Consider the following 25,647-nt stretch of genomic DNA (forward strand, 5'->3'; position numbering starts at 1 on the left):
GGAGCTGAAACGCGAAGGGGGGCCGGAGCAGCGGCAGGAGCAGCGGCAGGAGCAGCGGGAGGCCACGGCTGGGGCAATGACTGACGTGGAAAGTGTCAGCACGGCTGAGTAAGAAACTTCGGGGCAAAACAAAAACAAGTTTGGAGGAAAGTGAAAGGCCTTCGTCACCCCGAAAGCAGCTGCTTCTGCTGCTGCTGTGAGCGGGATGAGTCTGGATAAAGCCAAGCTGTGCGACTCACTGCTAACATGGGTAAGTTTGATGTTAGCAAACTGCTCTTAGCAATGCTAACAGCCACCGGCTAACAGGTGCCAGCAAGTGTTAGCAAATTACAGCGCTAGATATGAACGCTTTTAGCTTTACACAGTCGACAAACAACTACTTAGATGACATGTAAACAGTTTGTGGGAGTGAAAGTTGCGCTTGTGTATGCTAATTATCGATAACCTGTCAAGCTAACTAGCTAGGTGAACGCATCAGAAGTTTGCTCCTGGTGGTCTCCGTAGCCTCCCTGTGTTACTATGTTATCAGTCAGACTGCGGTGTCAGCAAAATCGATTACCAGGAAAAACACTCAAGTGGTTTAGTGTAAGCTAGAAGACTTATAAAGTAACGTTAGCCTGTTCAACAGAGAAACTCTGACTTCTAGCTCAGGGGGGATTTCACCTGTTTGGCACTTTTCCACTCAGAGGTGTGAAGTGTAGGACTGAACTAAAGGCTCCATGCTAATTCTGGCTGTAATCCCTCATTACTGTTTAGCATGTAATTATAGTAACTTATTACTAATGAATGTATTTGCACAAATCCCATTTATGCTTTCTCAGAATTGATACTAATGCACATGCCATGTTTCCTGCTCAATTCCTGCTCCCTGATTACACCTACAGGCAGTTAAGCTGTTTGTAATTCATGCTACTTTTCTGTGTCCTTTGTTTTTCTCAGCTACAGACATTTCAGGTGCCATCATGCAACAGCAAGCAGGAGCTAACAAGCGGCGTGGCCATCGCACATGTGCTGCACAGAATGTGAGTAGTAGTGTGGTTTGGATTATCTCAAGCGCTCAGAGGAAATGGCATGTGAAATTCATCCAGAACATGCTGGCTGAGATTTGCTTATCTGTGTAATTTGCATTAAATTACCTCTTGGATTGCACAATTATCTATGCTAAATTTCAACCCGTTACAAGGTGCATTTTGCAAGGGAAACAGAAGGTGTGGTGTCTCTCTGTTAGAGGGAGTTGCTGTGTTTGTTTTGTGGAGTGTTAGTGTCTCTCAGACAGTGCTACAGCATAGGAATCATCCAACAACCAACCTGTATGATGATTGGCTTTATAACTTATGCCACTTTGCCTTGAGCCTGCTTCAAGCTAGGCTAAAAACAAACCTTTTCTAGTCAGACATGTTACTCCTGTTCTCCATGGCTTCAGGACGTGCTGTGTTTATGCTCTCATTTAGTGGCTAAATCAATGGAATAAAACTGGATAAGGGAAAGAAAAAAAAAAAAACCGCTGCCTTGGCAGTGCTCTTTCCTTTTCCTCTCATGTTGGAATACAGACTGTAAATAAGGATGGAGGAACCCACTGTTTCGTCCCCCTCAGGTTCTCTGAAGAGTGGTTATTAAGCTCGGTGTGGGAGGCTTGGACATCAGCGTCCTGGCAGTGTCTTGAGTATGAGCAAAGCAGAGGACCAAGAGTGGAGCGGAGGCAGACAGATTTTGGTCGGAGACATTTCACCCAGAGCAGTCACACCACTGATAATTTACAACTTTAATCCTGAATGATAATTTAAACACTTGGGATTTAAAAACAAATGAACCACTGCACAGTGGTAATGAAAGGGACATTACCAGGCTGTCAACATATTTATATTACCTGTTAAATTGTGTATTTTAAACATGGAAGTCATCGTCTTCATCCCTAGTGGGAGTGGCAAAATGTCTGCAGGAGACTGACCTGGATGGAGGAGTCCTCAGACATATAGGGAATAACTTTTCAGGTCACCACCTTGTGGCCATTTTAGTGTGTGTGTGTGTTGGCTTTCTCATTGCATGTGTTGGACTGAGGACTTCCCGTCTCATTTAGTAATACAAAGTGGATTGTGACACGTTCGTTCAGGGTCCGATATAAAAGTATAAACAGCTTGTTTAATTATTTCTTTCGCCTGGTTAATGTGAGTTCTGCTCTTGGACTTCTCTGCACAGCGTATCATATCGATTTAAGGCCTGTAAGACATCACTTTGGTTTTCATGAAGGACTGCGAGCTCTGATCTGGCTCGAGCGGTGTTTACTTTTAATGTAGTTCATGATGGAAAACGCCAGCTCGCACAAGTATGAGGTCGACAGGACTCCAAATGCAAACTTTTTCCATGTTCAAGTGTCGGAAATGTCATCACATGTACATCATCACATCGAACACGAGTTTGTCCGGTGTCACAGGTGCTGCGTATATTGACAAAATATTAAAACAAGTTTTATTTTAGCCCCATCTACTAGAGCCCTGCTCTAGTAGATGTCTGTGCCACACAATGAATGTTCTTTCTTTACATTCACTTGAGAGTTTTGTTTATTTAAATGTTGTACATATTGTACTTTTGCAAGATTCTGGTGTGTGTGAATGTGTTTGTTAGTGTGTTCTCTCAGTCGTAGCCTTGAATACAAATGTACATGAATATCCTACAGTAACCAGGTCTAATTGTCTTTGTGGCTTTGTTACAGTTTAAATATTGTTAAAGGAAACATCCTGTCCTTCATCACGCCATGTGACTTTAAAGAAGGGTTTTTCTTAAATGTCACTGTGCTCAGAGGAGGGCCTGGCTGCCCTGTGGCTTCCTGTGAATCCTCATGTCCTGAGATATGTGCTTACTGCAGTTGTCTTGTGCTCTCATTAACAGAGACCCCTCCTGGTTTAATGAGACATGGCTCGGCAGGATCAAGGAGGAGAGCGGGGCCAACTGGCGCCTCAAGGTAATCTATGAAACAGCAGGATGTGATGGAAAGTCCTACGGCTACCTAGAATGACCAAAATGTAGTTTCCTTTTTTTATTTAGATTAAAATAATTTGTTTTATTTTTCAGGTCAGCAACTTGAAAAAGATTCTCAAAAGCATGCTGGAGTATTATCATGACGTAAGAAGACTTTTGACATTTTTTTGTATATTTGAAAACATGTTCTAGAAGCTCAAACTTCACCTTTTACTTTCCCATGAACAGGTGCTCGGCCAGCAGGTGTCTGACGAACACCTGCCAGATGTGAATCTCATAGGAGAGATGAGGGACGTCACCGAGTTGGGCAAACTGGTACAGCTTGTGCTGGGCTGTGCTGTCAGCTGTGAGAAGAAACAAGGTAAAACACAGCTCAGCAGAGCACAGCTGTACACTGGCCACATACTTTCTTTTTTCCTACAGATTTTTGAAACATGAGCTTTCATCCTCTGAAAATAGACACGGAGCTGGTTTGTTTTCAGCAGAGCGTTTTTGTTAATCTGTATTTGGCTTATATTTTGTTTTCTTCTCCTAAATGCAGAGCAAATCCAGCAGATAATGACACTTGAGGAATCTGTCCAGCATGTTGTCATGACAGCCATTCAGGAGGTGAGTGAGCGCCTTCGCTGATCCCTTTTGGTTCTCGCTACTTTGCATTAATCCGGCCCTCTTAGTCATGGTTCATTCACAGTCTGGATAAACTCTTTACAGAGACCGTTTTCTGATATCTTATAAATATGTTTTAGTATTTTTAAGGAAACATCAAAGTTAGAAAAAAAGACCAAACAAAGTTAAGCAGAAAATCAAATAAATATGCTTCTGGCAGAGGCCTCCTCCCTGTAATTTGATCAAGCTGTGATCACTGACTCTTTTCTTTCAGCTTTTATCAAAGGAGCCCTCATCCGAACCAGGAAGCCCCGAGACGTACGGAGACTTTGACTACCAGGTAAAACCAGCAACACGTTTTCTCCCCCTGAAGATGTAACAGGAGTATACACTGTTCACTCCCTGCTCCTGTAAACAGTAATAAAAACAACGATCTGTATTTGCAGTCCAGGAAGTATTATTTTCTGAGCGAGGAGGCGGATGAGAAGGAGGACCTGAGCCACCGCTGTCGAGACCTTGAACATCAGGTTAGACGGTTTCTGATGAAATTATTCCTTTGACAGCTTCACGTTAAAAAAATAAACATGGTTAAACCTCTGTGTAGACTTTAGATGAAGCAAGACTCCAGGAGTTCTGGGAGTGCGATCATACAGGGTTTATGTTTGGGATGGGTTCTAAGACAGTAATAGAACAGTAATGAGAAATTGTGTGAGGGTTTGCATGCTCTGTCGCTGTCTTCAGTATGATTAAGTGCTCTCATTTCGTCTCCATCTGCCTGACCTTTGTTTACTCTGAGGGGCTTTTTTTTTTTAGAGGCCTGGTTTCACTCTGCTGTGGTTGCAGCATGTCATTGAATGTGTATTCTGTTTTTGTGCTTTTGCCCTTATTGATCAGCCTGCCAGAGACTCTGTTTGTGTTCCCGTGTCTTGTTTTTTGCACCAACGACTGTGCAGAGACTAATTTAGGCTTCTTTAAAGAAACATTCTGGTCGATAGTTGCGTAACATCAAGATAAAACTGACACGTTGCTTTGGGATGGAGCTGTAGCCAACAATAATTTGTACTGCTCCCGGGCCCACCTGTTTGTTTACTTACTCAGCCTACGCGTGAGGGATTAGTCATTTGTGTTGTTTTGAAAGCTATTTACTGTTGCTGGTCCGGTGCTAAAGCATGCAATCTGTCCTTAAAGTTCAGCGTAGGGTTGTGCTGTGATCAAACTGAGAAGATGTCTGCAGGTAAGTACACACTACCTGTGTGTTTTCTTTTTAAATACTGGAATGCAAACCTGTCTGACATCAACATAATGCTAACTCAGCTGCCAACTAACAGCATAACCTCACTGCTGTGCATCAACATTATCATGAGGATGTGGTTTGCACCCTGAGGGTAATGCTAACAAGTACACTACACAGCAAGTTCACCCTGCCTGAGACCACTGCACACCAGCTGACTAATGAGCATGTGAATACAGCATGTGTTTAATGTCCTCTTTGCATTCAGAGTGAAAGATGTTCCACTGTGAATCCTTCTCATCAGCGACCAGGACTTTTTTTTCTATGTGCTTCTTCTTCCTCGTGTCTTGCTTCTCCTCCCGAACTTCAGCTTCAGCTCACTTTTCCTTTTCTATTCAACAGTCTTTTCTGCTCTCTTTGTCCTGCAGCTGTCCGTGGCTCTGGAGGAGAAGTCATCCCTGCTGGCTGAGACGCGCTCCCTGAGAGAGAAGCTGAGCTGCTGCGACTCTTCCTCCACCACGGCCATCACTGGCAAGAAGCTGCTGCTGCTGCAGAGCCAGATGGAGCAGCTTCAGGAGGAGAACTACAGGTACAGATGCTCATAAGGCCTATAGATGATAACCACAGTCAATGTACACGTCATTTGATGAATCAGATGCTGCTTTTGAGCCTTCTTCAATATGTCGTCCACTCGCTTTTCTGTCAGACTGGAGAACAGCAGAGACGACCTGCGTGTGCGGGGAGAGATCCTGGAGCGCGAGGTCACCGATCTGCAGCTACGGAACGAAGAGCTGACCAGCCTGGCTCAGGAAGCACAGGCCCTGAAAGATGAGATGGACATTCTCAGGTTAGTCTGACTCTGACTCGCTGACACGGGACGGAGCTGGTTATACTGTGATCCTTACATAATGAACTGTAAAGGCAACAAGTTTGAGCAGAAAGTCCCGCCTGGTGGGCGTTCAGTCACATGGACACTGAGGGTTTGTTTACACCTCGTTTAAAGCTACGCATTCATAGTTTATGAGGGCGTTACATGCAAACCACTCTAAACGTAAAGATTGTTGATACTCAGCTGACATCTTCTGCTTCACAACTAATCCATATTAAAATACAGCTTTATAGAATTTATAGAATCCAAACGGTTCTGTTTAGGGATGATTGTGTATGTTTATGCTTGTGCCCCAAAAACAGTAGTGTCACCAAGACATGTGTGTATTGAACCATAGCTTTTGTGCTTCCTAGTTTGTTCTTTTACCCCGTTCACACTGGGGAAATAAATCTGGCTAAAGCGGGATTAGGGCCGTATCCAGATGTATCCAGATGTTTTTTTTCCAGTGAGTGTGAACACCTCGAATCCGGCTGTATCCAGTTTGATTTCAATCCGGCTAGATCCACCTCGATTGGCTCAAATGTGGCTCAGGTGTGAACGCAAATGTGAACGCGATGTGCTACTTCCGGTTCACGGGACGCGACACGGGACAAAAAAAACGCACGACGCATGCGCACACGCGGTCCTACCACGGCCTGAACGGACTCTGTATATTACGAGGCGCCACCTAGTGGTTTGGAGGACAACAAACATGCTGGATGAAGCCGGATTGAGTGCAAGATTTGAAAATGGGTCTGAACGCATCCAGTTTAAAGGCTGTCTGGATTCAATCTTACTCTAGCTGGATTGACTTTCTCGGGGCCTTTGAGGGATATTTACTAAAAAGTCAGAAGGTTACTCAGTCTGCTTTACAAAAAAAAAAAAGAACAGATTTGCATCTTTGGTGTAAACAAACAGGTTTTTTGCCGCCGGCAGATTTGAGGAAAACCACCACTCTGTTTGTCTGACATCTGTGTTGATAATATGAATTTCATGCATTGACACTGGCTTGCGTCAGAGTTTTCAGTTGTTCAGAACGCATCCACATGGATGTGTTAAACTATTGAAAAAAAAAAACTATACTCCTGTCTGTGCTGATACCCAACACCTTCCACCTCCTCTCCTGTCCTCACCCCTTAGGCACTCATCTGACCGGGTGAACCAGCTCGAGGCTCTGGTGGAGACGTACAAGAGGAAGCTGGAGGATCTGGGAGACCTGCGCAGGCAGGTGCGCCTCCTGGAGGAGCGCAACACCGTGTACATGCAGCGCACCTGTGAGCTGGAGGAGGAGTTGCGGAGGGCCAACGCTGTCCGCAATCAGATGGACACCTACAAGAGACAGGCAAGGAGGAGGGTGATGGTCCCTGTGATGTTGACCACAGTTTGGCTGGAACGAGAGTTCATGCTGACTGAATGCTGTCTGATTCACAGGCTCATGAGCTTCACACTAAACACTCTGCAGAGGCCATGAAAGCTGAGAAGTGGCAGTTTGAGTACAAGAACCTTCACGACAAGTATGACGCACTGCTGAAGGAGAAAGAAGTGAGTCGGTGAACACTGTGATGAAGTAAAAACTCACACAGGGCTGTTTTAGTCTGGAGCATCAGTCCTTTCTGATATCATGACCGCTTACACGCTAACAGAGGACTATTCTTCTGTGGACTCCCACATCCTGTGTCAGTTCTAGCACCCTTTGCATTCTGATGGGAGTGATTAAGGTTACAGGGTAATTGTGGGAGTATTTTAAGGAACACATACATTTAATTCACTGATGTGTGAAGAGCTCCTTAAAAACACAGGATGAGTTCTCTCTTTTATTCTGTAGTGGACTGAGTTCATGAGACATGAGTTCAGACTAGGGCTGCAGCGATTACTCGAGTAATATTCGAGGGCAAAATGCATCGACAACTACTTTAGTACTCGATTACTCGTTAGCGATGTCGTTGAGGATGATTCTCTCGAGGCGCAGCGGGATGATCAGTGTTTTGGGTGCAAGAGGCCCTGATCCGAGTACTCGAATAATCGCAAAAATAATTGGCGAGTAACCGAGTACCAAAATACTCATTTGTTGACTAGCATAATTCTTTTGTCACACTGATGCTAATGCTACAATCTGATTTGTTCTGTAGCGTCTGATCTCAGAGAGGGACACGCTTCGGGAGACGAACGATGAGCTCAGGTGTGCACAAGTCCAGCAGAGGTGTCTCAGTGGAGCAGGTGAGTTCAAACAACACAGGACAGTTTGAGGTTTTTCTCAATTCTTCCTTGTGTTGAGCTTTTAAGAGGTCAAAGTTCAGACTCAAACACTTGCTCGTTTTGCTGTGCTGTGCATCAAGGTGTGTTTGGAGAGATCTTCCCCTCCTGTGCTGTTCGCACATCGTCTCCTCCTTCATTGTCTCTCTAATGTTAAATGAAGTCTGACTCCTGCTGCGACTCCTCTGCCCTCCAGACTCTTTCAGTTTAGTGACTGAGTGTTCAAACCCTGAATGTATGTGAAACAGAGAGGTCATTGGAAGAACACTGATAATGCCAACTACAGCAGCGAGCCTACAATTCATCTATCAATGTGCCACCTTTCACTCTGAGTGAGGATCATTCAGAGCTCAAAAACAATCAAATTTAATAGTAAAAAGTACAATTAATTTGAATAGAAAGGGCAAATATTGTAATATTATTTGTAAGTTATTAATGGAGGCTAAAATACATTTTTCAAAAATTCATGAATCCAAACAAAATCACAGTGTTGTGTATGTTTGAACTATTTTTTCTCAGTTAATCAGGGTGTTGAATAAAATCTGTAAAGCTTCCAGCTGACACTCAGTCTCTGTCCCAGCAGGCAGCCTGTGTGACAATGGCGTCGCAGTGGGGAACCTCGCTGCAGAGATCATGCCCACTGAGCTCAAGTATGTCTATTATTATTCTGTATCTGTGTGTGCGGATTACTGTGAGCGTAGCAATCTGATTTTAGTGCAATGTAAAGAGGTTTTTCTTCATCGGCTGTCAGTCGCTCCCTTGTGCCCTGTTTTCAGCTACTAAGGTTTATTTTTAGAAGATCATTCCACTCATGGCAGCGCTGCACATTTGGCCTGGGCGTTGTCGAGTAGAGAGGTTTGTGTCATCTTGAACAGATGCATCGGATCCATTTGTTCTTTTGCCCCTCGCAGGGAGACTGTGGTGCGTCTGCAGAGTGAAAATAAGATGCTGTGCGTCCAGGAGGAGACCTGCAGGCAGAAAGTGGTGGAAGTTCAGGCCGAGCTGGAGGAGGCTCAGCGCAGCAAGAACACACTGGAAACTCAGAACAGGTAGGAGTGAGTTAGTGCGTGTTATGATAATGTTCCCCTCTGAGGCCACCATATTGTGTGTTCCTGGACATTAAGCTGCTTGTTTGGCTGACGGAAGGAGTGATATCTGCCTAAATGTCAACTCACCCTCTGGACTGTGTGTGTGGGCTGGACTGGAGGACAGACAGCAGAAAGCCAGATTGTCCCGTGTGTGTGTGTGTGTGTGTGTGTGTGTATTTACATGCCTGTGGGCATGTGGACATGTGGGTGGACTGTGTATTTGTGTGTGTGTGTGTCCTTTTGCAACACCAGGCCCAGGGTGTGGGAAGCACCCTCAGCAACAGTAACAGGAGGAGAGGACTGAGCATGCTCAGTAGAGGAGAGCAGTGAATGGTCAGGCAGCAACAGACGATCCACGTAAAGCCTTACACACACACTTATCAGCTGTTGTGGTTTAATAACTTTGTTTCGCGCCCCCTCCCGGTCTTTTTCCCCGTTTCTCAGGTTGAACCAGCAGCAGATCTCAGAGCTGCGTTCTCAGGTCGAGGAACTCCAGAGAGCGCTTCATGAGCAGGACAGCAAGAACGAGGACGTGAGTGGAAAGGCCTGCTTCCTCCCCCCTCTGTCTGCTTCTGTCATGTTATTGATCCAGTCAGGTTAACAAGAAAAAAAGACTGTAAACACAGTGTGCAAATGATCATTACAACTGGGGATTGATAAGTTTGCGGCCCCCTCACGTCCATTTTACACTGATCAAAACACTTAAGCCCCAAATTCTAAGTCTTTGTTCAAGCAACACTCACACATTGACTCGTAGTAAAGAATCTAGAACATGTGCCGGGTTCTAATGTGCAGCTGCGAAGGATCTTTCCCTGACTGTGTTGATCCAAGATGTCAACAAGTACCAAGAAAGGAACTGTGTGCTGTACAACCACCATGAAGCCTGTGTGTAAATGTAGGAGAGGACTGTGCTATGTGTGTGTCAGGCCATAAACTCATCAATCACCCCTGGTACGAGGCATATTTTTATCTTTTATTCAGATTCTTCTCATGTCACAGTAGTAGAATGTGTTTGTGGTGATGAGGCCTGCAGTGTGTGTTTTTCTCCTACGTTTCATACATGTTGTGTGGGACTTTAACCGATGTTTGCTGTGGTGATTCACCGTTAACGCCTGCCCCTCTCTGTCTGTCTCTCTCCGCCTGCCCCCACCGATCCACTCTGCCAAAATCAGGCCATCGTAAGTACGGCCCACCCTCTGTCCACCTGGCCCATGATTTGACTTTTTGACAACTTGACTTTCACAGCTCGTTCTCTCTGTGTCTGTTTATATTATTTATAAAAAGTATGAGGAGTTTTAACTCTAATGTACTTTTGATTTGTTTTCTTTAAAAGTCGTCCCTGTTAAAAAAGAAGCTGGAGGAGCATTTGTAAGTACTCCACTGCTGTGAACTGATTATCCATCCATGTGGGCTGCAACCAGTTTGTTCTCACACTCTTAATGTGTGACTGTTTCAGGGAAAAGCTCCATGAAGCCCACTCAGACCTCCAGAAGAAAAGAGAGGTCATCGATGACCTGGAGCCCAAAGTCGACGGCAACAGTAAGATACTCGAAATCCATTTCCAGCCTCCTCCTGCTGCACTTTGCTCACTGCTTAAACGTAAAAAAGCTCATGTTTCTCCCTCTCATCAGTGGCCAAGAAAATCGATGAACTCCAGGAGATCCTGAGGAAGAAGGACGAGGACATGAAGCAGATGGAGGAGCGATACAAACGCTACGTGGAGAAGGCGAGAACGGTCAGTAACGGCAAAATCTGTTTACACATCATGAAGAATATTGATAGTGCCACCGGTATTTCATTCTTTAGCCAAGTCTTTGACTTTACTCTGCACTGTAGAAGCCTGCAGATTGTCACATGACTGATCGTCACAAGCAAGCCAAGCATGGCCTCCTAGTTGTGCTGGAGTGTGCAGAATTATTTGCTTTTTACAGAAGCTTTCTCTGTGAAAATGATTTTTTTTTTCTGAGACATGTAGAAAAAAGTAGTTCACAACTCACAATTTTTATGTTAGACGTCCCAAGGAAAGGTTAAAAATCTGATGAACAGTTACATTTTTGACTTTAGAATAAAAAAGAGTTTAGTGTCAAGCTACAATCTTCCATGTTTTTAAGATTGAGATTAAGATTAAGAAACCTTTATTAGTCCCACAATGGGGAAATTGCATTTTTGCAACAGCAGTTAAGAAAAGATACATTAAAAAGTGAAGAATAGCGAAAAATAGGAAAAAAGAGACAGCAGGCAGCGAGCTAGGTCTCCACCAGCACCAGAAGAGAGTGGGAGAACCAAGCGGCAACCTTCGGGGCTCAGACTTGAAGCCCATGCGGAACCGCTGGGGGCTGGCTCCAGAAGTGAGTCATTTTCCATAAACTCCCGTTTGAGTGACAGACAGTTGACGTATCACAGCGTGAGATTCCTGCTTCCATGATCGCCCGCCCCCCTAAACTCCGCTCGTGCTCCCCCTCTTTGTCCATATTTGGAGTTTTTGCGGACGTGACTCTGCCAACATGGCGGCGGTCAGAGCGTCCCGGAGCCTCCCACCGAGCCTCAAAACGGCTCTTCAGAAACAAATGGGTGTCTATAGTTTTTACTGTCAATGGGGAGAACATGTTTTGAGGGGTTACATTTAGGGAAACATCAGCCAAACCCTCCTGTATTTTGAAGCCAGCGTCAGTTTAGTCTGCGTTCTTTCTGTGTGCAGGTGATTAAAACTCTGGACCCTAAGCAGCAGCAGCCGCCAACCATGACCCCTGAGATTCAGGCACTGAAGAACCAGCTGACGGAGAAGGAGAGGAAAATCCAGCATCTGGAGGTGCGACTCTTTCACATAAAGAGACTGGTGTGTCTCCTGTAGAACTTTAAATCCAGCTATGTACTTCTTTATCCACAGCATGACTACGAGAAGAGCCGAACCCGTCATGACCAGGAGGAGAAACTCATCATCACTGCGTGGTACAACATGGTGAGTGAGACTACAGATAAACAGAAACCGTCCCTTATTAATCAGCCGGCTGAAACTTCACGTCTCCTCTTCTTCCCTCTCAGGGAATGGCGCTGCATCAGAAAGTGTCCGGCGAGCGGCTGACCCCCTCCAACCAGGCCATGTCCTTCCTCGCTCAGCAGAGGCAGTCGACCAACGCCAGGAGAGGCCTGACGAGACACCACCCAAGATGAGACGCCATGTCGGGCCGGGCTGGAGATGAAGTGATGAGCTTCATCTGAAGTCCCTCATCTTTGCCCTCGATGCCTTCACTGGAACGTTGCACCGCAACATGTTTCTTGTTTTTTTTTTGTAATGCTGCTGCTGCCCCCTGCTGGCTCCTAATGGTAGAATAATGAGGAGCCCTAGAGGAGAGATGACGGGAGTCCTCACCTTTTAAGGTGACTTTTATTTCACTCCTTTAAGTTCTCTTTTAACCCTTTATTTTAATATCTTTTATGTAATGCAGGTGGATGAAATGTGAATTAGTCAGTTAGTGAGGAGGAGCTAGAAATGCTGAAGAAGATGATACCTCCAGTAGAGCAGAGGTCGTTACAGTCACTACACCTTAGTTTTATTTCTGTGAGTTTTTGATTTGAATCTGAAGGACGTCGAGCAGATGTATTGATCATGAGTAATGTCTCTTAATTTTAATTTCCTTTCACTTGAATCTTTGATCATTTTTCACAACACACACCAAAGCACTTTGTCAGAAGAAGAAGAAGAAGAAGGGTGGGTTTGTTCATCAGTGCCTAAGAAGTACTCTCATCATAGACGAAGAGGCCGTAAAGTTTTTTTGTTTTTTGTTTTTTTGTCCCCTCTGCAGATTAGTTTTTTCTTTCCCTCCCAAAGATGAAAACAGGGTGTCTGGTTTGTGGGTTGGACCTTATTGCACTCACCACTTTAGAGTCTAGACTGATGAGAGTACAGGCCCTCCTCAGTTTATCACAAAGACTTGAAAACACAATGTGATTTAAATTAATGAGACGGCGAATGGCTGCTGCTTTTACAGATAAACAGAACTGGAAAAAAAAAACGTTTTCATCAGTACGATGGAAATCTTTTTGTGACAGGAAGTTAGACAGAAACACTATTTTTTTCCTTTTTGGTCCCTTATCAGAGCTGCTGTCTGCCTCCCTATAAATGTCCGTGCTATGATCTACACTGACCAGGATCCTGCTGTTTTGTATTCACGTTTTTCTGAGTTGATGTTTATGGTGTGGTATCTTTGCTTGCATGGTGTGAAGGGTTGCTGTTTTACGTTTTTTTTTTTTCGTATCCTGTAAATGGTCGAGTAGATTATAGCATAACACACATGAAGCAGGGATCTGAGGCTGTTTAATGAATTATTTGTAGTCCTGTCTAATCTACTTTTGCACTACAAATAAATGGGATCTTAAGCTGCTGACTGCATCTGGTGGATTCTTTTATAAACCAAGAAGGATCTTGGAAGAAGAACGACTGACCCCAGTCACTGTGCAAGAATCTAAAGGCCAAACCATGAGTCAAACTTCTCACATCCTTTGTGCAACCGTCAACCAGGCACTGGAGGCATTGTTTATCCATCACACCACTTTCCACACGTGTGTGTCATTAGTTTACAGGGCCGGCATACCTCAGCGTTGGTGAGAAGTTGCTGAAAACATCACTCAGGAGATTTAAAAGTATTCTTTTACCATACTTTTTTTAAAAACTTTATTTTGTAAGTTAACAATTCAGAGGAGACATTATACTTTTTCTCCATAATATTTATATTAAGAGTTTATTTATATGTTAACCTGATGTCAGGTGGATTTGTGATTCACAGGTTAGCGGCAGCCATGATTAAAGAAGTTATCAGGTGTCCACACATTCTCATAAACACAATATCTTAACAACACTTTCACAGAATTGTTGAAACTTGACTCAACAAGATGTAGTGATGGCCATTTTATATTTAAAACCTTTCTGTGATGTTCCCCAAATTTTTACATTTTATAGAGATACTTTAATAATCCCAGAGGGAACAACCCTGCTCTACCACTGAGCCACTGCTGCCACTTTTTTTTATTATTTATTTTATTGCAGTAATTCTAGTTTTTAAAGTATAGATTTTTTTATTAAGTTTAGTTGGGCTAAAAAAAAGTTTTATTATTATTATTATTTTGCTTTTTTTTAACGTTTGCGCAATTATTTTATATTATTTTGTAAAATCCGTTTCACTTCCGGCACAGCAGGAGGCGCCAGAGCGGACACGTCACGTCATCTCAGAATGTATCTAAACATGGCCGACCGGAGGTGATGGACGGCGAAAGTTAGCGTCAAACAGCGGTGATATCTGCAGACCTCGTGGTGTTTGCTGCGGGTATTTCAGCTCTGTAGCTTTATCTTCATACACGGATTGATTTTGCGTAAGAACTGGAGGCTTAAGCGGAGTTTGTTCGTCTGTACAGAAGGTTACTTACTAGCCCTGCTGTTAGCCCGCAGTGCTAGCCGCGTTAGCTGCCGAACCAGCGCCTGCTTTTTGTTTTTTGTTGGGGGGTGAAAACGTTTGCACGCTACAGGACTGCCACTGTTAATATCTTTTTTTTGGCTGTTTATACTCCTTATATCTGAAGAAGGTGTATATATTTTTTCTCAAACTGGATTCTTTAGCAACTTCACAACGAAGCCATATTTAATATACACTCGCTTTAGAAGCCGGACTGTGCCTGCTTGTGGAAAAAAAAATACCCAAGAACTATGGATTCAAAGCGTGAACAAGGCAAAGCTCACACAGGCGGAGGCGGCGGCGGCAGCAGCAGCAGCGACTCCAGCTGCGGCAGCCCCGCGTCCCCCTCCAGCAGCCCCGCACAGCCATCCAGCAGAGGCCCGATGCCTGGAGGCAACGCGTTCGCCAATGACGGCAGCTTCATGGAGCTGTTCAAGAAGAAGATGGAGGAAGAGGAGAGGAGGAAAAGGGAGTCGCAGCAAACAGGTGGAGAGGCGAGAGCCACCGAGCACGGACAGACATCAGTGGAAAAGAAGGCCCCTCCCGTGACGAGCTTTGTAAGGGGTTTAGCAGTTGTAAGATGAGAGTCCAAATTCAAGCTTATTCTAAGTGGCATCTAAACATTTTGTGAAATAATAGCTGAGTTTTTCAGTAGCATTTCACACATTGTGTTAATTTAATCATTTTTAACCGACAAATAGTAGTGCAGTCCAGGGATGCTCCTCACTGATGGTTTCGCTGGTGGTGGACAGACCACTAAATGTAGACCTTCTGCTCTGGTGTAGTCTCCTTCATTGGCAGTCCACCTGCAAGGGCTCCTATAACGGTTTCAGTCTTCTATCCCCTAACCCAGGTGGGGAAGCGCAGAGGCGGTGTGTTCCTAAAGACCGGCATTGTTGCAAAGAAGCAGAAACAGGACACAGAGGTAAAGAGCTGCCGCCGCCGCCGCTGCTGATGATGATGATGATGATGACAACTGGAATTGTCGTTGACACAGTGCCGTTAACCTTCTTTCCCCTCTCTTCTCTCCCAGGCTGAGCCAGGCAAGAGCGATGCCTGGTCAAAGTACATGGCCGAGGTGAAAAAGTACAAAGCTCACCAGTGTGGCGACGACGACAAAACCAGGCCGCTGGTCAAGTAGGGGTAAAACAAAAACACTTCAGGGAGAAGCTCCGGGCCAGGCCAGACCTTCTCCCACTGCCAGTTCGAGTTACCCTTCACTTTTAAGTCTTTCACCTACTGCTTAAAAATGACACACCTTTGTTTTTGTCTTACCTATTTTCCCTTTTTTATTGTTTATGTGTAGCTGGACATTTGTTGGACTGTAGGAGTTTTGATCTGGTGTCAAAATGTGTTCAGATATTGATCCTCGGATTTGTCCAGTTTTTGTTTTTGATTAAATTGAAACTGCCCAGAAATGTGTCCCAAAGTGCTTTTAGACAGACATAGGCTGTTGGTAGAATATATTTGTGTTATTTTTTCTTACTGCTTTCAGCAGCTTAGTCATGTGACATGGCATCTTCTGCATTGAGACTTGTGGGTAAGAAAAGCCAAAAACAAGGATGCTAGGTTATGGTGGAACATCCCGGGACTTTTGGCACACTGGATTAATGGGATTGATTGGGCAGCAGTGGCTCAGTGGTATAGCAGGGCTGTCCAGTAACCGGGAGGTTGGTGGTTCGATCCCAACTCCTCCCTAGTCATTGGTGTCTGCACTGCCTCCAGTGCACTCACTGGTATGTGGTGCTCATTGCTGGGAAGCCTTAAGCAATTTCCCTGATGGGATTATTAAAGTATTTCAAAATTAGGATGATGGTTTTTGGGTAGGTCTTGTTAGGTCAAATAATAAATAGTAAATAGTATAGTAGTAGTAATACACACACTAGAAGACACTCTGTCATGGGAAAGATTTTAATTAAAAGCTCAAGTTCTATACAGAAATGAATTCAATCAAGAATTCAGGTACAATGAAAATGTGTACGGCTCTTATTTAAAAAGAAAAAAAAAAAGCTCAGATTCAACAATTTGCAGTTTACAATTTCTTACAAGTATCAGTGATAATTACATCATGATTAAAAACAGCACCAAATAGACACACTGACCATGCATCAGAGAGGGAGACATACAAAAAGGCACACAATCCTGCAAAACACACACACACACACACACATCTATAAATCCATTCATTCCTTCTCCCTGTCCACAGTGATAGAGGTCTATCTTGTAAACACTGACAAACTATGTTTGTCATTTCAGGATAAAAGTAATCATTTGTTTTTAAAAAAAAAAAAAAAAAGTTATATTAACTGTGGTATTTGTGAAAAAGCTTCTTCTTGTCCCTCAAAGATGCGTTCCAACCTGATTTGTCCCGACATGTCGTTTATCCGGCTGCATCATAGATTTTTCCTCTTCGCGTCTCCTCCTTGGCTTTGACTGACATCTGCACAGGGACAGAAACGTCAGTGAAAGCAGGACAAAACACACACACACACACACACACACAAGGTGAGACAACAGCGACACATAGAACACATGCTTGCCACCAACAAATGCACAGAAAACACGAAAGGACCAGACGGGGAATAAAACCCAGGATGAGGAAAGTCCAAATATTTAAAAAAAAAAAAAAACAAGCAGGAGAGAGATGGATCAGGCAGACAGGCGGTGGGGGTCAGAGTTTACCTGAGAAAGCGAGCTGCAAGTGAGGAGGCAGAGCAACCTGAGACCCTGACTGGAGACTCTTATACAGATCTGAGGAGACAGGACAGGGCAACAAGAAACAAGGAGGGAGGAGACAAACAGAACAAAACAAGAGGAGGGGGAAGAAGGAGCGAGAGGGCACAGAGGCAAAGGACAGCCAGACAGATAAGGGGGGAAGACAGAGATATGAGGGAGTGGCCGGAAAGAGGGGAGTTGGGAGGTGAAGCAAACAAAATGGAACAATGTCTTTACATTAATCACGTTAAGCTTCAGACACACAATATGGTGATAAAACACATGACGACACACAACAAAGCCTGCACAGGAACACACAGCGGCCGAGCAGCACGCAGTGGCTGCCCAATGATTTCAAAATCTTTTTTTTTTTTTTTTAAGATCGGTGCTCGTATTTCTGCCTGTGTGCGTTTACTCACTCTGGGTCAGTGTGGAGAACGGTGCGTTGCTACTGGCTGCTGAGCTGCTGGCCGCCGTGCCGGGGCCTCCTGTGCCCAGAGAAGGCAGGTTCAGCAGCTGAGGGAACTGAAAGGGCAGGGACACGGGCACCAGGCCCCCCAGCATCCCAAACCCGAGGGGAAGCGACGGGGTTGAGCTGAGCAGGCTACCACTTCCAGCAGTGGAGACCTGAGCAGGAAGCAAGACCAGAGTTACTACTGCAAACACAAACCACTGGAGTGATGGTGACGTTCCACAGCTGTGGGACTAAGTGTGTAAATGCAGGAGAGGACAAAAGGACCCCTTCCTCGGGCTAAACACTTAATCAATCACACCTCACACACCAAAGATAAGAGTTTGTTTCGAAGATGCATTTAAACAACGAAAGAATAACGTGCAGTACAAACCTGTGGCAACTGAGATGAGACGGATGATGATGGGACAGACACAACTGTTTTGGCCCCCTGAGGTGTCCCGCCCCCGGGCCTCTGACGCTGGCCTGGGGTAGCAGAGGCCGCTGCGGGGGAGGCACTGGATCCTGAATGCTTGCTTATGGATGAGGTGTTAATAAGGCTGGTGTTGGTGGTGCTATTGTTGGGGGGCTTCTGGCTGACTGGAGGAGTGTAGCTGCCTTGCCCCGACTTAGTTGCTCCTCCTTGGGCACCTGAGAACGGCAGGTGGAACCCTGCTGAGCTTTTAGGGGGGTACTGGTGCAAGGGGGGGTTTGCCTGAGACCTGGGAGTTAGGGAAATGGAAGGAGATGCTGAGGTTGCAGCGGTGACCACGGGGTTGGGGGTGCGGGGAGTGAGTTTGATGATGGGCGGGATGCTGCTGTGGGTGGACTTTGTGAGAGTAGCGTGCATAGGGGTGATGAAGTTAGACTGCGGCTGGGGCTGAATACCAGAGAGGGTTTGAGAGAGGGATGGGGAGGATTTAGTTGGCGGGGTCTGTGGCAGGCGAGGCGTCTGAAAGGTTTTGGGGATCATGAGTGAGGTTGATGAAAGGGCGTGAGGCCGCGACTGAGGCGATGTGATGATGACAGCATCACTGCTGTTGGCTTTATTATTATTGCTGCCTTTGAGGAGGCCAGAGGGAGGAGTGGAGACCCCTGCCTTTGATCCTGGGGACAACAGTGGGGACGCTGTGGGTGGTGGACGTGGCTTAGGTGGAGACGCTGAGGCAGGCATGTTGGCTTTAGTCACACCCACACTCAAAGTTCTCTGAGGGCTCAAAACTGAGTGTCTGTGTGCCTGCGCCGTGCCCTTAACAACCCCCATCCCGTCAACCCTCACCGTGGGCAGAGGAGAGGACGTGATGGAGGAGGGTCGAGACAGAAGGGTCGAGGAAGACGAAGAGGTAGAGATGTAGTGAGGTGCATTGGAGCTGGGAGTGCTAACGGAGTTCTTTTTCTGCGGCTGAGCGAGTGGTGAGGTGTGGAGGCTGGAGAGGTTGGCGCCAGTCTTGGGTCTATCCGGGGACGGGGGACTGTCCCCCTGAGCCAGGCCCTTGGCCGCGTTGCCGAGGATGGCGAGGGCCTGAGAGATAGAGTCCAGGGAGGGAGCCTCGTCGAGGGAATCCAGACATATGGGCTCCGACGGAGACTGAAGCGGTCGCTTAGCAACCACGGCAACTGGGGAGGGAGTGGCGCCTGCTGACGGCGTAGACCGCTGAACCCATGCAACCTCCTGGTAGAAACAGAACAACACAAACAAAAACAAGTACACCGTTAAATAACTCCGACGTGGTGCCATTTTGTCCTGGATAGTTGATGTCACATCAATGTCTGAGCCAATCTATTAGCAAACAATAAGGCGTATTAAAAGCATCCTAACCTTCGGCTTGGCCTTGGGAGTCGGCACCATCCTTTTCTTTGCTCTGCAGTGAAACAACAAAAAGAGTCAGCGACAGCCAAACGAGTCCGTTTTGAAGAAATAGAACAAGAAGAAGTCACATGACTCACGTGTAACCGGTGAGATGACCGTGAGCCATGGTGCTCTCTTTGAACAGCATCCTGCAGAAAGAGATAAACGGAGCGTTAGTCTTTAAATACAGTTACATTACAGTAATAATGGATGAAATGATGTCACACACCTGGCCTGCATCCACCCTTTAGGCCAGAGCGGTTTGACCTCAGTCTCCATGAAGGCTTTGAGGTAGTCCTCTGGAGACAGCGAGTTCTTTGCTTCCCGCTCATAGCAGCTTAGCTTTACCCGCACCAAGTTACACAACAGAGTCCTGGAAAACACACACACACACACACACCAAAACTCCTTTTACATGTCACAGCTACATGTGTGGCTGACGAGGCTGATTTTGTCTGACTGACCTGAGTTTGTCGTCCCACACAAACTTCTTTCGAGGGCCCATCACCCTCTTCCCTGGCTTCTCCTCGTCGTCGTCCTCGGAACCGTTTTTCTCTCCCTCCCCAGACTGCTGCCTGCGGGCAGACACGCAAACATCAAAGTGTCAACGCAAACGTGAAAAAACGCCTTATTTAAAGACACACACCCAGCTGGTTTCTTCCTTACTTTGCCACTTTGGCGATGCAGTCCATGTTGTATCGAGCGATCTGCTCCGGCATCACGCTGCACACCGCCAGCTTCAGCTTCAGCAGCGGCGCCCGGAGTCGATCGTCCTGAGCAACGTGGTTAAACGCGGTCAGAAAATTACACAAGCTACACAAGGAATCATTTAAAATGATCATCACTGCCACACACCTGTATGTTGAGGCTGAGCTTCTTGAGGCGTTTGAGCAGAGCTTCTTTATTGCAGGGCACAAAGGCCTCCAGGTGGGAGTAGACAGCTGCACGCACCTCTGGGGCCTGCTCCTGAACCTGCAGCTCGATGCTGACACACACACACACACACACACACACACTTGTTAGAGATTTGTTTCATTTTACAAAGCCGGCAAAATCTGAAAAAGTGTGGCTTACTCCAGCAGGATGTTGTTCATGTCCAGTGTGAAGAATTTCTTCCTGCCCTCTTCATCGAACAGACGGGACGCCTGTGATGAAGAAACATGCATTAAGACACTTGAACACAGAAATATTTGGATGAACCAGGAGTTCAGGCAGACTCAGGTGCCATTTTTGTTAGCATAGCGTTGAGATTATACTGTTAAAGCATATACGCTGAAGTTCATACCGCTCTCAGGTCTTCGATGCGCTTTGCAAGTGGTCCTGGGAGATTAGTGGGCAGAGGAGGAGGAGCCATCATATTACCCTGCGACACACGGCCAGCTCCCGCTTTATGTCCCATCCCGAAGGAGCCGTTTTCTCCCTGCGCTGGGCTGGACGGAGAGTCCAGCATCCCGAAGTCCAGGTCACCCATTATGTCCTGCAGAATGTCGTTGTTGGCCGTGCCTAGCAGTGACATCACGGCCGGGTCCGCCGCCAGGTCGGCCATGTTGCAGTCATTGCTGCCAGCAGCTTTGGGGTGCATGTTGAGGACTGCACTGTTGGTGTTGGGCACTTTGGCGGTGGGTCGTGGCAAGCCGGCAGCAGCCAGGTTCTTCTTGCGCATCTCCTCTTTCTCCCTGGTGAAGCGGCGAAGCATGTTGGCCAGGTGGAGCGAGTCCTTCATCAGCTTCTTCCTCTTCTTCTTCTCGGGTCGGTGAATATTCAGAGCAGACATTCTGCCGCGACACAAGCCAAGAGGAGAACAGTGAAGATAGAGAAATCGAAAAGTTACAGTGTTCAGCAGCCAGAGACTGATCTTACCCAGGCTTTGGTACTTTATTTTTTCTGGGTTTCTTTTCCTCCAGAATTCCACCATCTTGCTTTTTCCGCCTCTTTTTAATCACCCGCTCTTCACCATCTTTCATCTTCTACAAACAGGAAATCACTGCGTTATTGGTATTTACTGTATGTAGGCGCATTTATTTACAACACGTTCATACTAACCTTGAAGTGATTATCGTCTCCGCCTGCATTTTCTCCTTCAGAGTCGGATGCAGCTCTGAACTGCAGCGTCCCTGTGTTAATGTAGAAGCCTCCATGTTTAGTGGTGAGAGAGGCCGGTACCAGCTCATCGTACTGAAGAATGGACAGAATAGAAATGACTCCGTGTACATGTTTTTTTAATGAAAACATATTAAAATGATCAAAAATGATGTTACAACTCACAGCCTCTGAATTGTCTATGAAGGGGTCAGTCTCATCGTAGCCATAGCCGATGTCAATGAGGTCCTGCATCCGGTCCTTTTTCTTCTTTTTTGGACCGCCGCCCTGCAAATGAAACATACACAAAGGTTTTCACAGACCTTCACACGGCATATGCATATCAGGAATGTCACAAAAAGACTGCTTACATATTTGTTTTCAAACTTCTTGGCCAGCTCTTCCACCTCCCGTCTCTCCCGCTCATCGTCGGCAAAGGGGTCACTGGGGTCCAGTGGAGGAGCGAGTCCTTTAGGTACTATAGAACCGGCAGGTTTTACCTAAAGACACACAGAAACCAGCCAAGAAATGAAATTAATTTCTCAAAAGTCTAATATTATCCAACCTGACCCTTTTTATCCAAAGTTGGCCGCACAAACCTGAATTGAAAATTTAGAATTAAAAAAAAAAAATCTAAATTAAATAAGTGGCATGTTGATATGGACAGTCTACACATCTTAAGACACTTAACGTAAAACAAAAACCTGCTCAAATATTGTCTGTATCAGACGTTATGTCCATTTTAGAGTTGGACAGTTATCTATTTTAACCACCTGCATCCTGCCGAGACACACCCCTTTACTGTCTCTGACGCTGATCGCTGTACAGAGGTTTTCTCATGTGCAAAAATCTTTCGTTGTCGACATTTTTTTTTTTACAATAAATGAATGTTTTAAAAGGTGATGGGAGAAAAAAGGGGCATTTTAAAAAGACGTCAGATGATTCTGAGCTTCATGCTGTCCAATAAATTCTCATAATGCGTCCCAAATTTGCACTATGATCACTTGTGAAAGAAAGAAAAGGATCATTAATTACACAAATGTGTTTTTTCCCCTTAGTAACACACCAGGGTTCAACTAACACTGACACAAACTGATCACTGCTCTAAACAAGCTCGGCGTTAACTGTTACATTATTTTTGTAGTCAGGAAGTAAACGTGACATTTGTACCAGTTACTTGTTGGGCAGTTAAAGCCATGTGAAAGCTGCTTTTTGTAACACATTAGATGTAAACAGGGCCGTTTACTGAGTCTCTGTTGCCATGGCTACCAACTGTGAATAAGCAGCTCAACTGTACTTACTGCAGGACGAATATTGGGACACTACAGAGACAGATTTAAATCTTCACTCAAGACCACACAGTGTGAATACTACACGTATAATAAACATCATGCACACTCAACCCATTTAGTTGAGAAATTAAATTGAGACAACTTTTAAAAAAAAAAAATAATCTAAAAATAAATAAATAAATCATCAAATGACTCCTTATCGACTTAATACTGAGATCAGGACATTATTAATTAATAATCAGTAACTGTTGAGCGCCTCATTAGCATATCCTATAAACTCCTGAGGAAGTGATAACAGCGGTGACATGTGTGCGGCTCTGCCGAACTTGTGCCAGGTTAACCTCCACCCCTCCATGCTCCCATCATGGTGCCTGCTGTCTGCCCGTCTAACCTGAGAAACACTTGAACAGACCAGCTCGCCGTAGTTGAACTCGGAGGACCCCCGATCGTCCGGCTCGCTCAGAGCCAGGTTGAGGCGGACGGTAGGTTTCCTCTCCTCGGTCTCGGTGTCGCCTCCTTTCGTGTTTCCAAACAGACCCCCGCCACCTCCTGACCCGACCGTGGCGGCACTTCCACCACCAACACCACCACCACTAACACCACCACCTCCTCCATCTTTCCCAAAAGTGATGTCGACGGCCTCATCTTCGCGGCGGCGCTTCTTGCTGGACTCCGGGGTCGGTGGCGAGGTGTTGAAGGTTGAGATGGTGACGAACGGCACTTTTCTCGGCTCTGCCATTTGACGTTTTCCGTCCGACGACCGGGATCACAAAAAGGGCAGCGCCACACTCCTCCTCCCCGAGAACTGAACTGGAGATGGTCGACAAGTAGAGCTAGCTAGTTGCTCTGCTAGTTAGCTTCCTCGGAATTAGTGCTGCAGGCAACACAATGACTTTTATTCTCCTTCACCCGCTTTAATCCATATAGTTCTGTCTCCGGCACGGCCCCCGTTGCCTAGGGGGGACTTAAACAACACGAAATCGCAGTTTTAACCGCTTCCATGAAATTGTTGCTTAGCTACCGCAAGGAGGATTCTGAAGTAGCCATCTTGATCATTATTATCATTATTCAGAGGCTGGGCGTGCGTATGAAAAGAAAGCGGAAGCCGGGGAGGAAAGGGATCCACGCTCGACCAATCACAGCGCACAAACACGCCCACCTGACACACAAGCGCGAATGTGGAGGAGATGATTGTTCTGTGCGGGCGGGATGTCCGGAGCCTCCGGTCCGGCTCTGTTTACTGCAGGGAGACGCTTCACGGCTTTGTTTGTGTAGAATAAAACATTTTAAACAAAACCTCGAAAGAAGTCGAATTATTGAGTTATTATATTTTAATGCTTTGTTTGAGAACTTAACCCTATTTCTAGACAAACACAGTCAAAAAAAAAAATAAATAAAATAAATAAATCACATACAAATAATATTTATTTACTCACTTGAAACGTGACCCAACTAACTTTCACACTGTTTTTTTTTATTTTACCTATATACATTATTCAGAGCAGGGTTGGGGAGTAACGGATTACATGCACCCGCGTTACATAATTAGACTATAAAATATGAGTAACTAGATTCAAGATTCAAGAAGTTTATTGTCAAATGCACAGCACTTTACAGTTACACTGAGCAATGAAATTCCCTTCATATGACTTTATACACAACTAAATTAAGATAAAAAAAAGAAACAGTAGACTTAGGAATAAGAATAAATAAAAATACGAATAAGCAATAGGAAAAAATAAAATAAGCAAAATGTGCAGTTCTATGTACAGAGGTAGGACGTTTAGAATGTATGTATGTATGTAACTAGTCCGTTACTGTTACAGTCTAAAGAGGTGGTAATTAGATTACAGTTACATGGTTGAAATCGGTGGATTACACAGCAGTGTTTGTTCACTGCTGCATAAAACAAGTCACATAAAAATCATTTTGTTTACAGATGTCTGACTTTCTCCTGATCGCTTGTCTCATTGTGTGGTGACCTGTGTATGAGGGTGAATAAACATGGAGTGGGAGCTCTCACCGTCAACAATCAGGCTGATTAACATTAATTTAAAGTTCGAACATTTCACTTGCAGTCTGGTAGTTACAGTTGAATACATGTTTAATTCAGGAGCCCTGTTTTACATACTCTTATACTCTGTACTTAACTGCATTTAATGTAACTTGATACCTCTGGCACAAGAATTTCCTTCGGGATTAATAAAGTTTTATCTTATCTTATCTTATACAACTAAAATAAGTTGTTTCTGTGTGAGGAGCAGACTTTACTTCTGGTCTGTGATACCTTTTTGCAGGTGAACACTGGATTTGTTTTAAACAATATTATAGGTGCTCTTGATCCATACTGTGAACTAAAACAGAGCAGATTGTGTCTTTCTTAATAATAAAATAAACTATGTGGTCAAGACTTGTGCACTTTCATTGTAGGACTATAAACTACCACCTAAATATAATAATAATGTTACATTGTTCTGTTGAATGCTCACATATTTTCTTTTGTCATCATTGGAATATTTTGTTTTGAAGTAATCCAAAAAAATAAAGGTAATCAAGTTACATTACTTTAATATTATGCTTCTTGGATTACATTACTGAATACAGGTAACTGGTAACTGTACCAGAATACAGCTTTAAAGTAACCCTCCAAACTCTGAGCTCATTTTATAAAAGCTGGCAATAAATGTTTTATACACCTCTGAGATATCAAGTAGAAAAGCTACAAATAGTAAACTGCTTAATAGCAAAGACATGAACCCTATAGAAGACATCATTCTTAAAATAATTATTTT

The 25,647-nt window shown here is 45.0% G+C and overlaps 3 protein-coding genes across 7 annotated transcripts; 2 read left to right on the top strand and 1 right to left on the bottom strand.

The window, feature by feature from the left end:
* Window positions 1-9: 9 nt before the first annotated feature.
* Window positions 10-13,404, top strand: hook2 (hook microtubule-tethering protein 2). 3 transcript variants are annotated; one of them, XM_028411783.1, is made up of 23 exons: window positions 10-250; window positions 940-1,022; window positions 2,887-2,959; window positions 3,070-3,120; window positions 3,205-3,337; window positions 3,518-3,585; window positions 3,857-3,922; window positions 4,029-4,109; window positions 5,242-5,402; window positions 5,520-5,660; window positions 6,822-7,023; window positions 7,113-7,223; window positions 7,811-7,898; window positions 8,515-8,584; window positions 8,846-8,983; window positions 9,467-9,554; window positions 10,195-10,200; window positions 10,356-10,390; window positions 10,479-10,561; window positions 10,654-10,757; window positions 11,721-11,831; window positions 11,910-11,981; window positions 12,065-13,404. In XM_028411783.1, exons 1-23 carry the CDS (start codon window positions 206-208, stop codon window positions 12,191-12,193), a joined length of 2,139 nt encoding a protein of 712 aa, XP_028267584.1. In that variant the 5' UTR covers window positions 10-205; the 3' UTR covers window positions 12,194-13,404. The 3 variants fall into 3 exon arrangements, with proteins under 3 accessions (XP_028267584.1, XP_028267585.1, XP_028267586.1); XM_028411784.1 differs by having other exon boundaries at window positions 8,518-8,584; XM_028411785.1 differs by lacking the exon at window positions 10,195-10,200.
* Window positions 13,405-14,221: 817 nt separating this feature from the next.
* On the top strand, window positions 14,222-15,887 carry trir (telomerase RNA component interacting RNase). Of its 2 annotated transcripts, none has more exons than XM_028411994.1 (3): window positions 14,222-15,044; window positions 15,323-15,394; window positions 15,503-15,887. In XM_028411994.1, exons 1-3 carry the CDS (start codon window positions 14,721-14,723, stop codon window positions 15,608-15,610), a joined length of 504 nt encoding a protein of 167 aa, XP_028267795.1. In that variant the 5' UTR covers window positions 14,222-14,720; the 3' UTR covers window positions 15,611-15,887. The 2 variants fall into 2 exon arrangements, with proteins under 2 accessions (XP_028267795.1, XP_028267796.1); XM_028411995.1 differs by having other exon boundaries at window positions 14,223-15,026.
* A 477-nt stretch (window positions 15,888-16,364) lies between these two features.
* ubn2b (ubinuclein 2b) lies at window positions 16,365-23,924 on the bottom strand. 2 transcript variants are annotated; one of them, XM_028411439.1, is made up of 17 exons: window positions 23,247-23,924; window positions 21,935-22,063; window positions 21,750-21,851; window positions 21,528-21,659; window positions 21,345-21,451; window positions 20,770-21,259; window positions 20,559-20,629; window positions 20,340-20,469; window positions 20,151-20,257; window positions 19,949-20,059; window positions 19,714-19,857; window positions 19,583-19,633; window positions 19,455-19,497; window positions 18,030-19,307; window positions 17,604-17,811; window positions 17,152-17,220; window positions 16,365-16,909 (listed from the first exon to the last, which is right to left on the bottom strand). In XM_028411439.1, exons 1-17 carry the CDS (start codon window positions 23,592-23,594, stop codon window positions 16,863-16,865), a joined length of 3,567 nt encoding a protein of 1,188 aa, XP_028267240.1. In that variant the 5' UTR covers window positions 23,595-23,924; the 3' UTR covers window positions 16,365-16,862. The 2 variants fall into 2 exon arrangements, with proteins under 2 accessions (XP_028267240.1, XP_028267241.1); XM_028411440.1 differs by lacking the exon at window positions 17,152-17,220.
* Between the last annotated feature and the right edge of the window lie 1,723 nt (window positions 23,925-25,647).

Source organism: Parambassis ranga, chromosome 8 (genome assembly GCF_900634625.1).
Source record: "Parambassis ranga chromosome 8, fParRan2.1, whole genome shotgun sequence".
Taxonomy (NCBI): domain Eukaryota; kingdom Metazoa; phylum Chordata; class Actinopteri; family Ambassidae; genus Parambassis; species Parambassis ranga.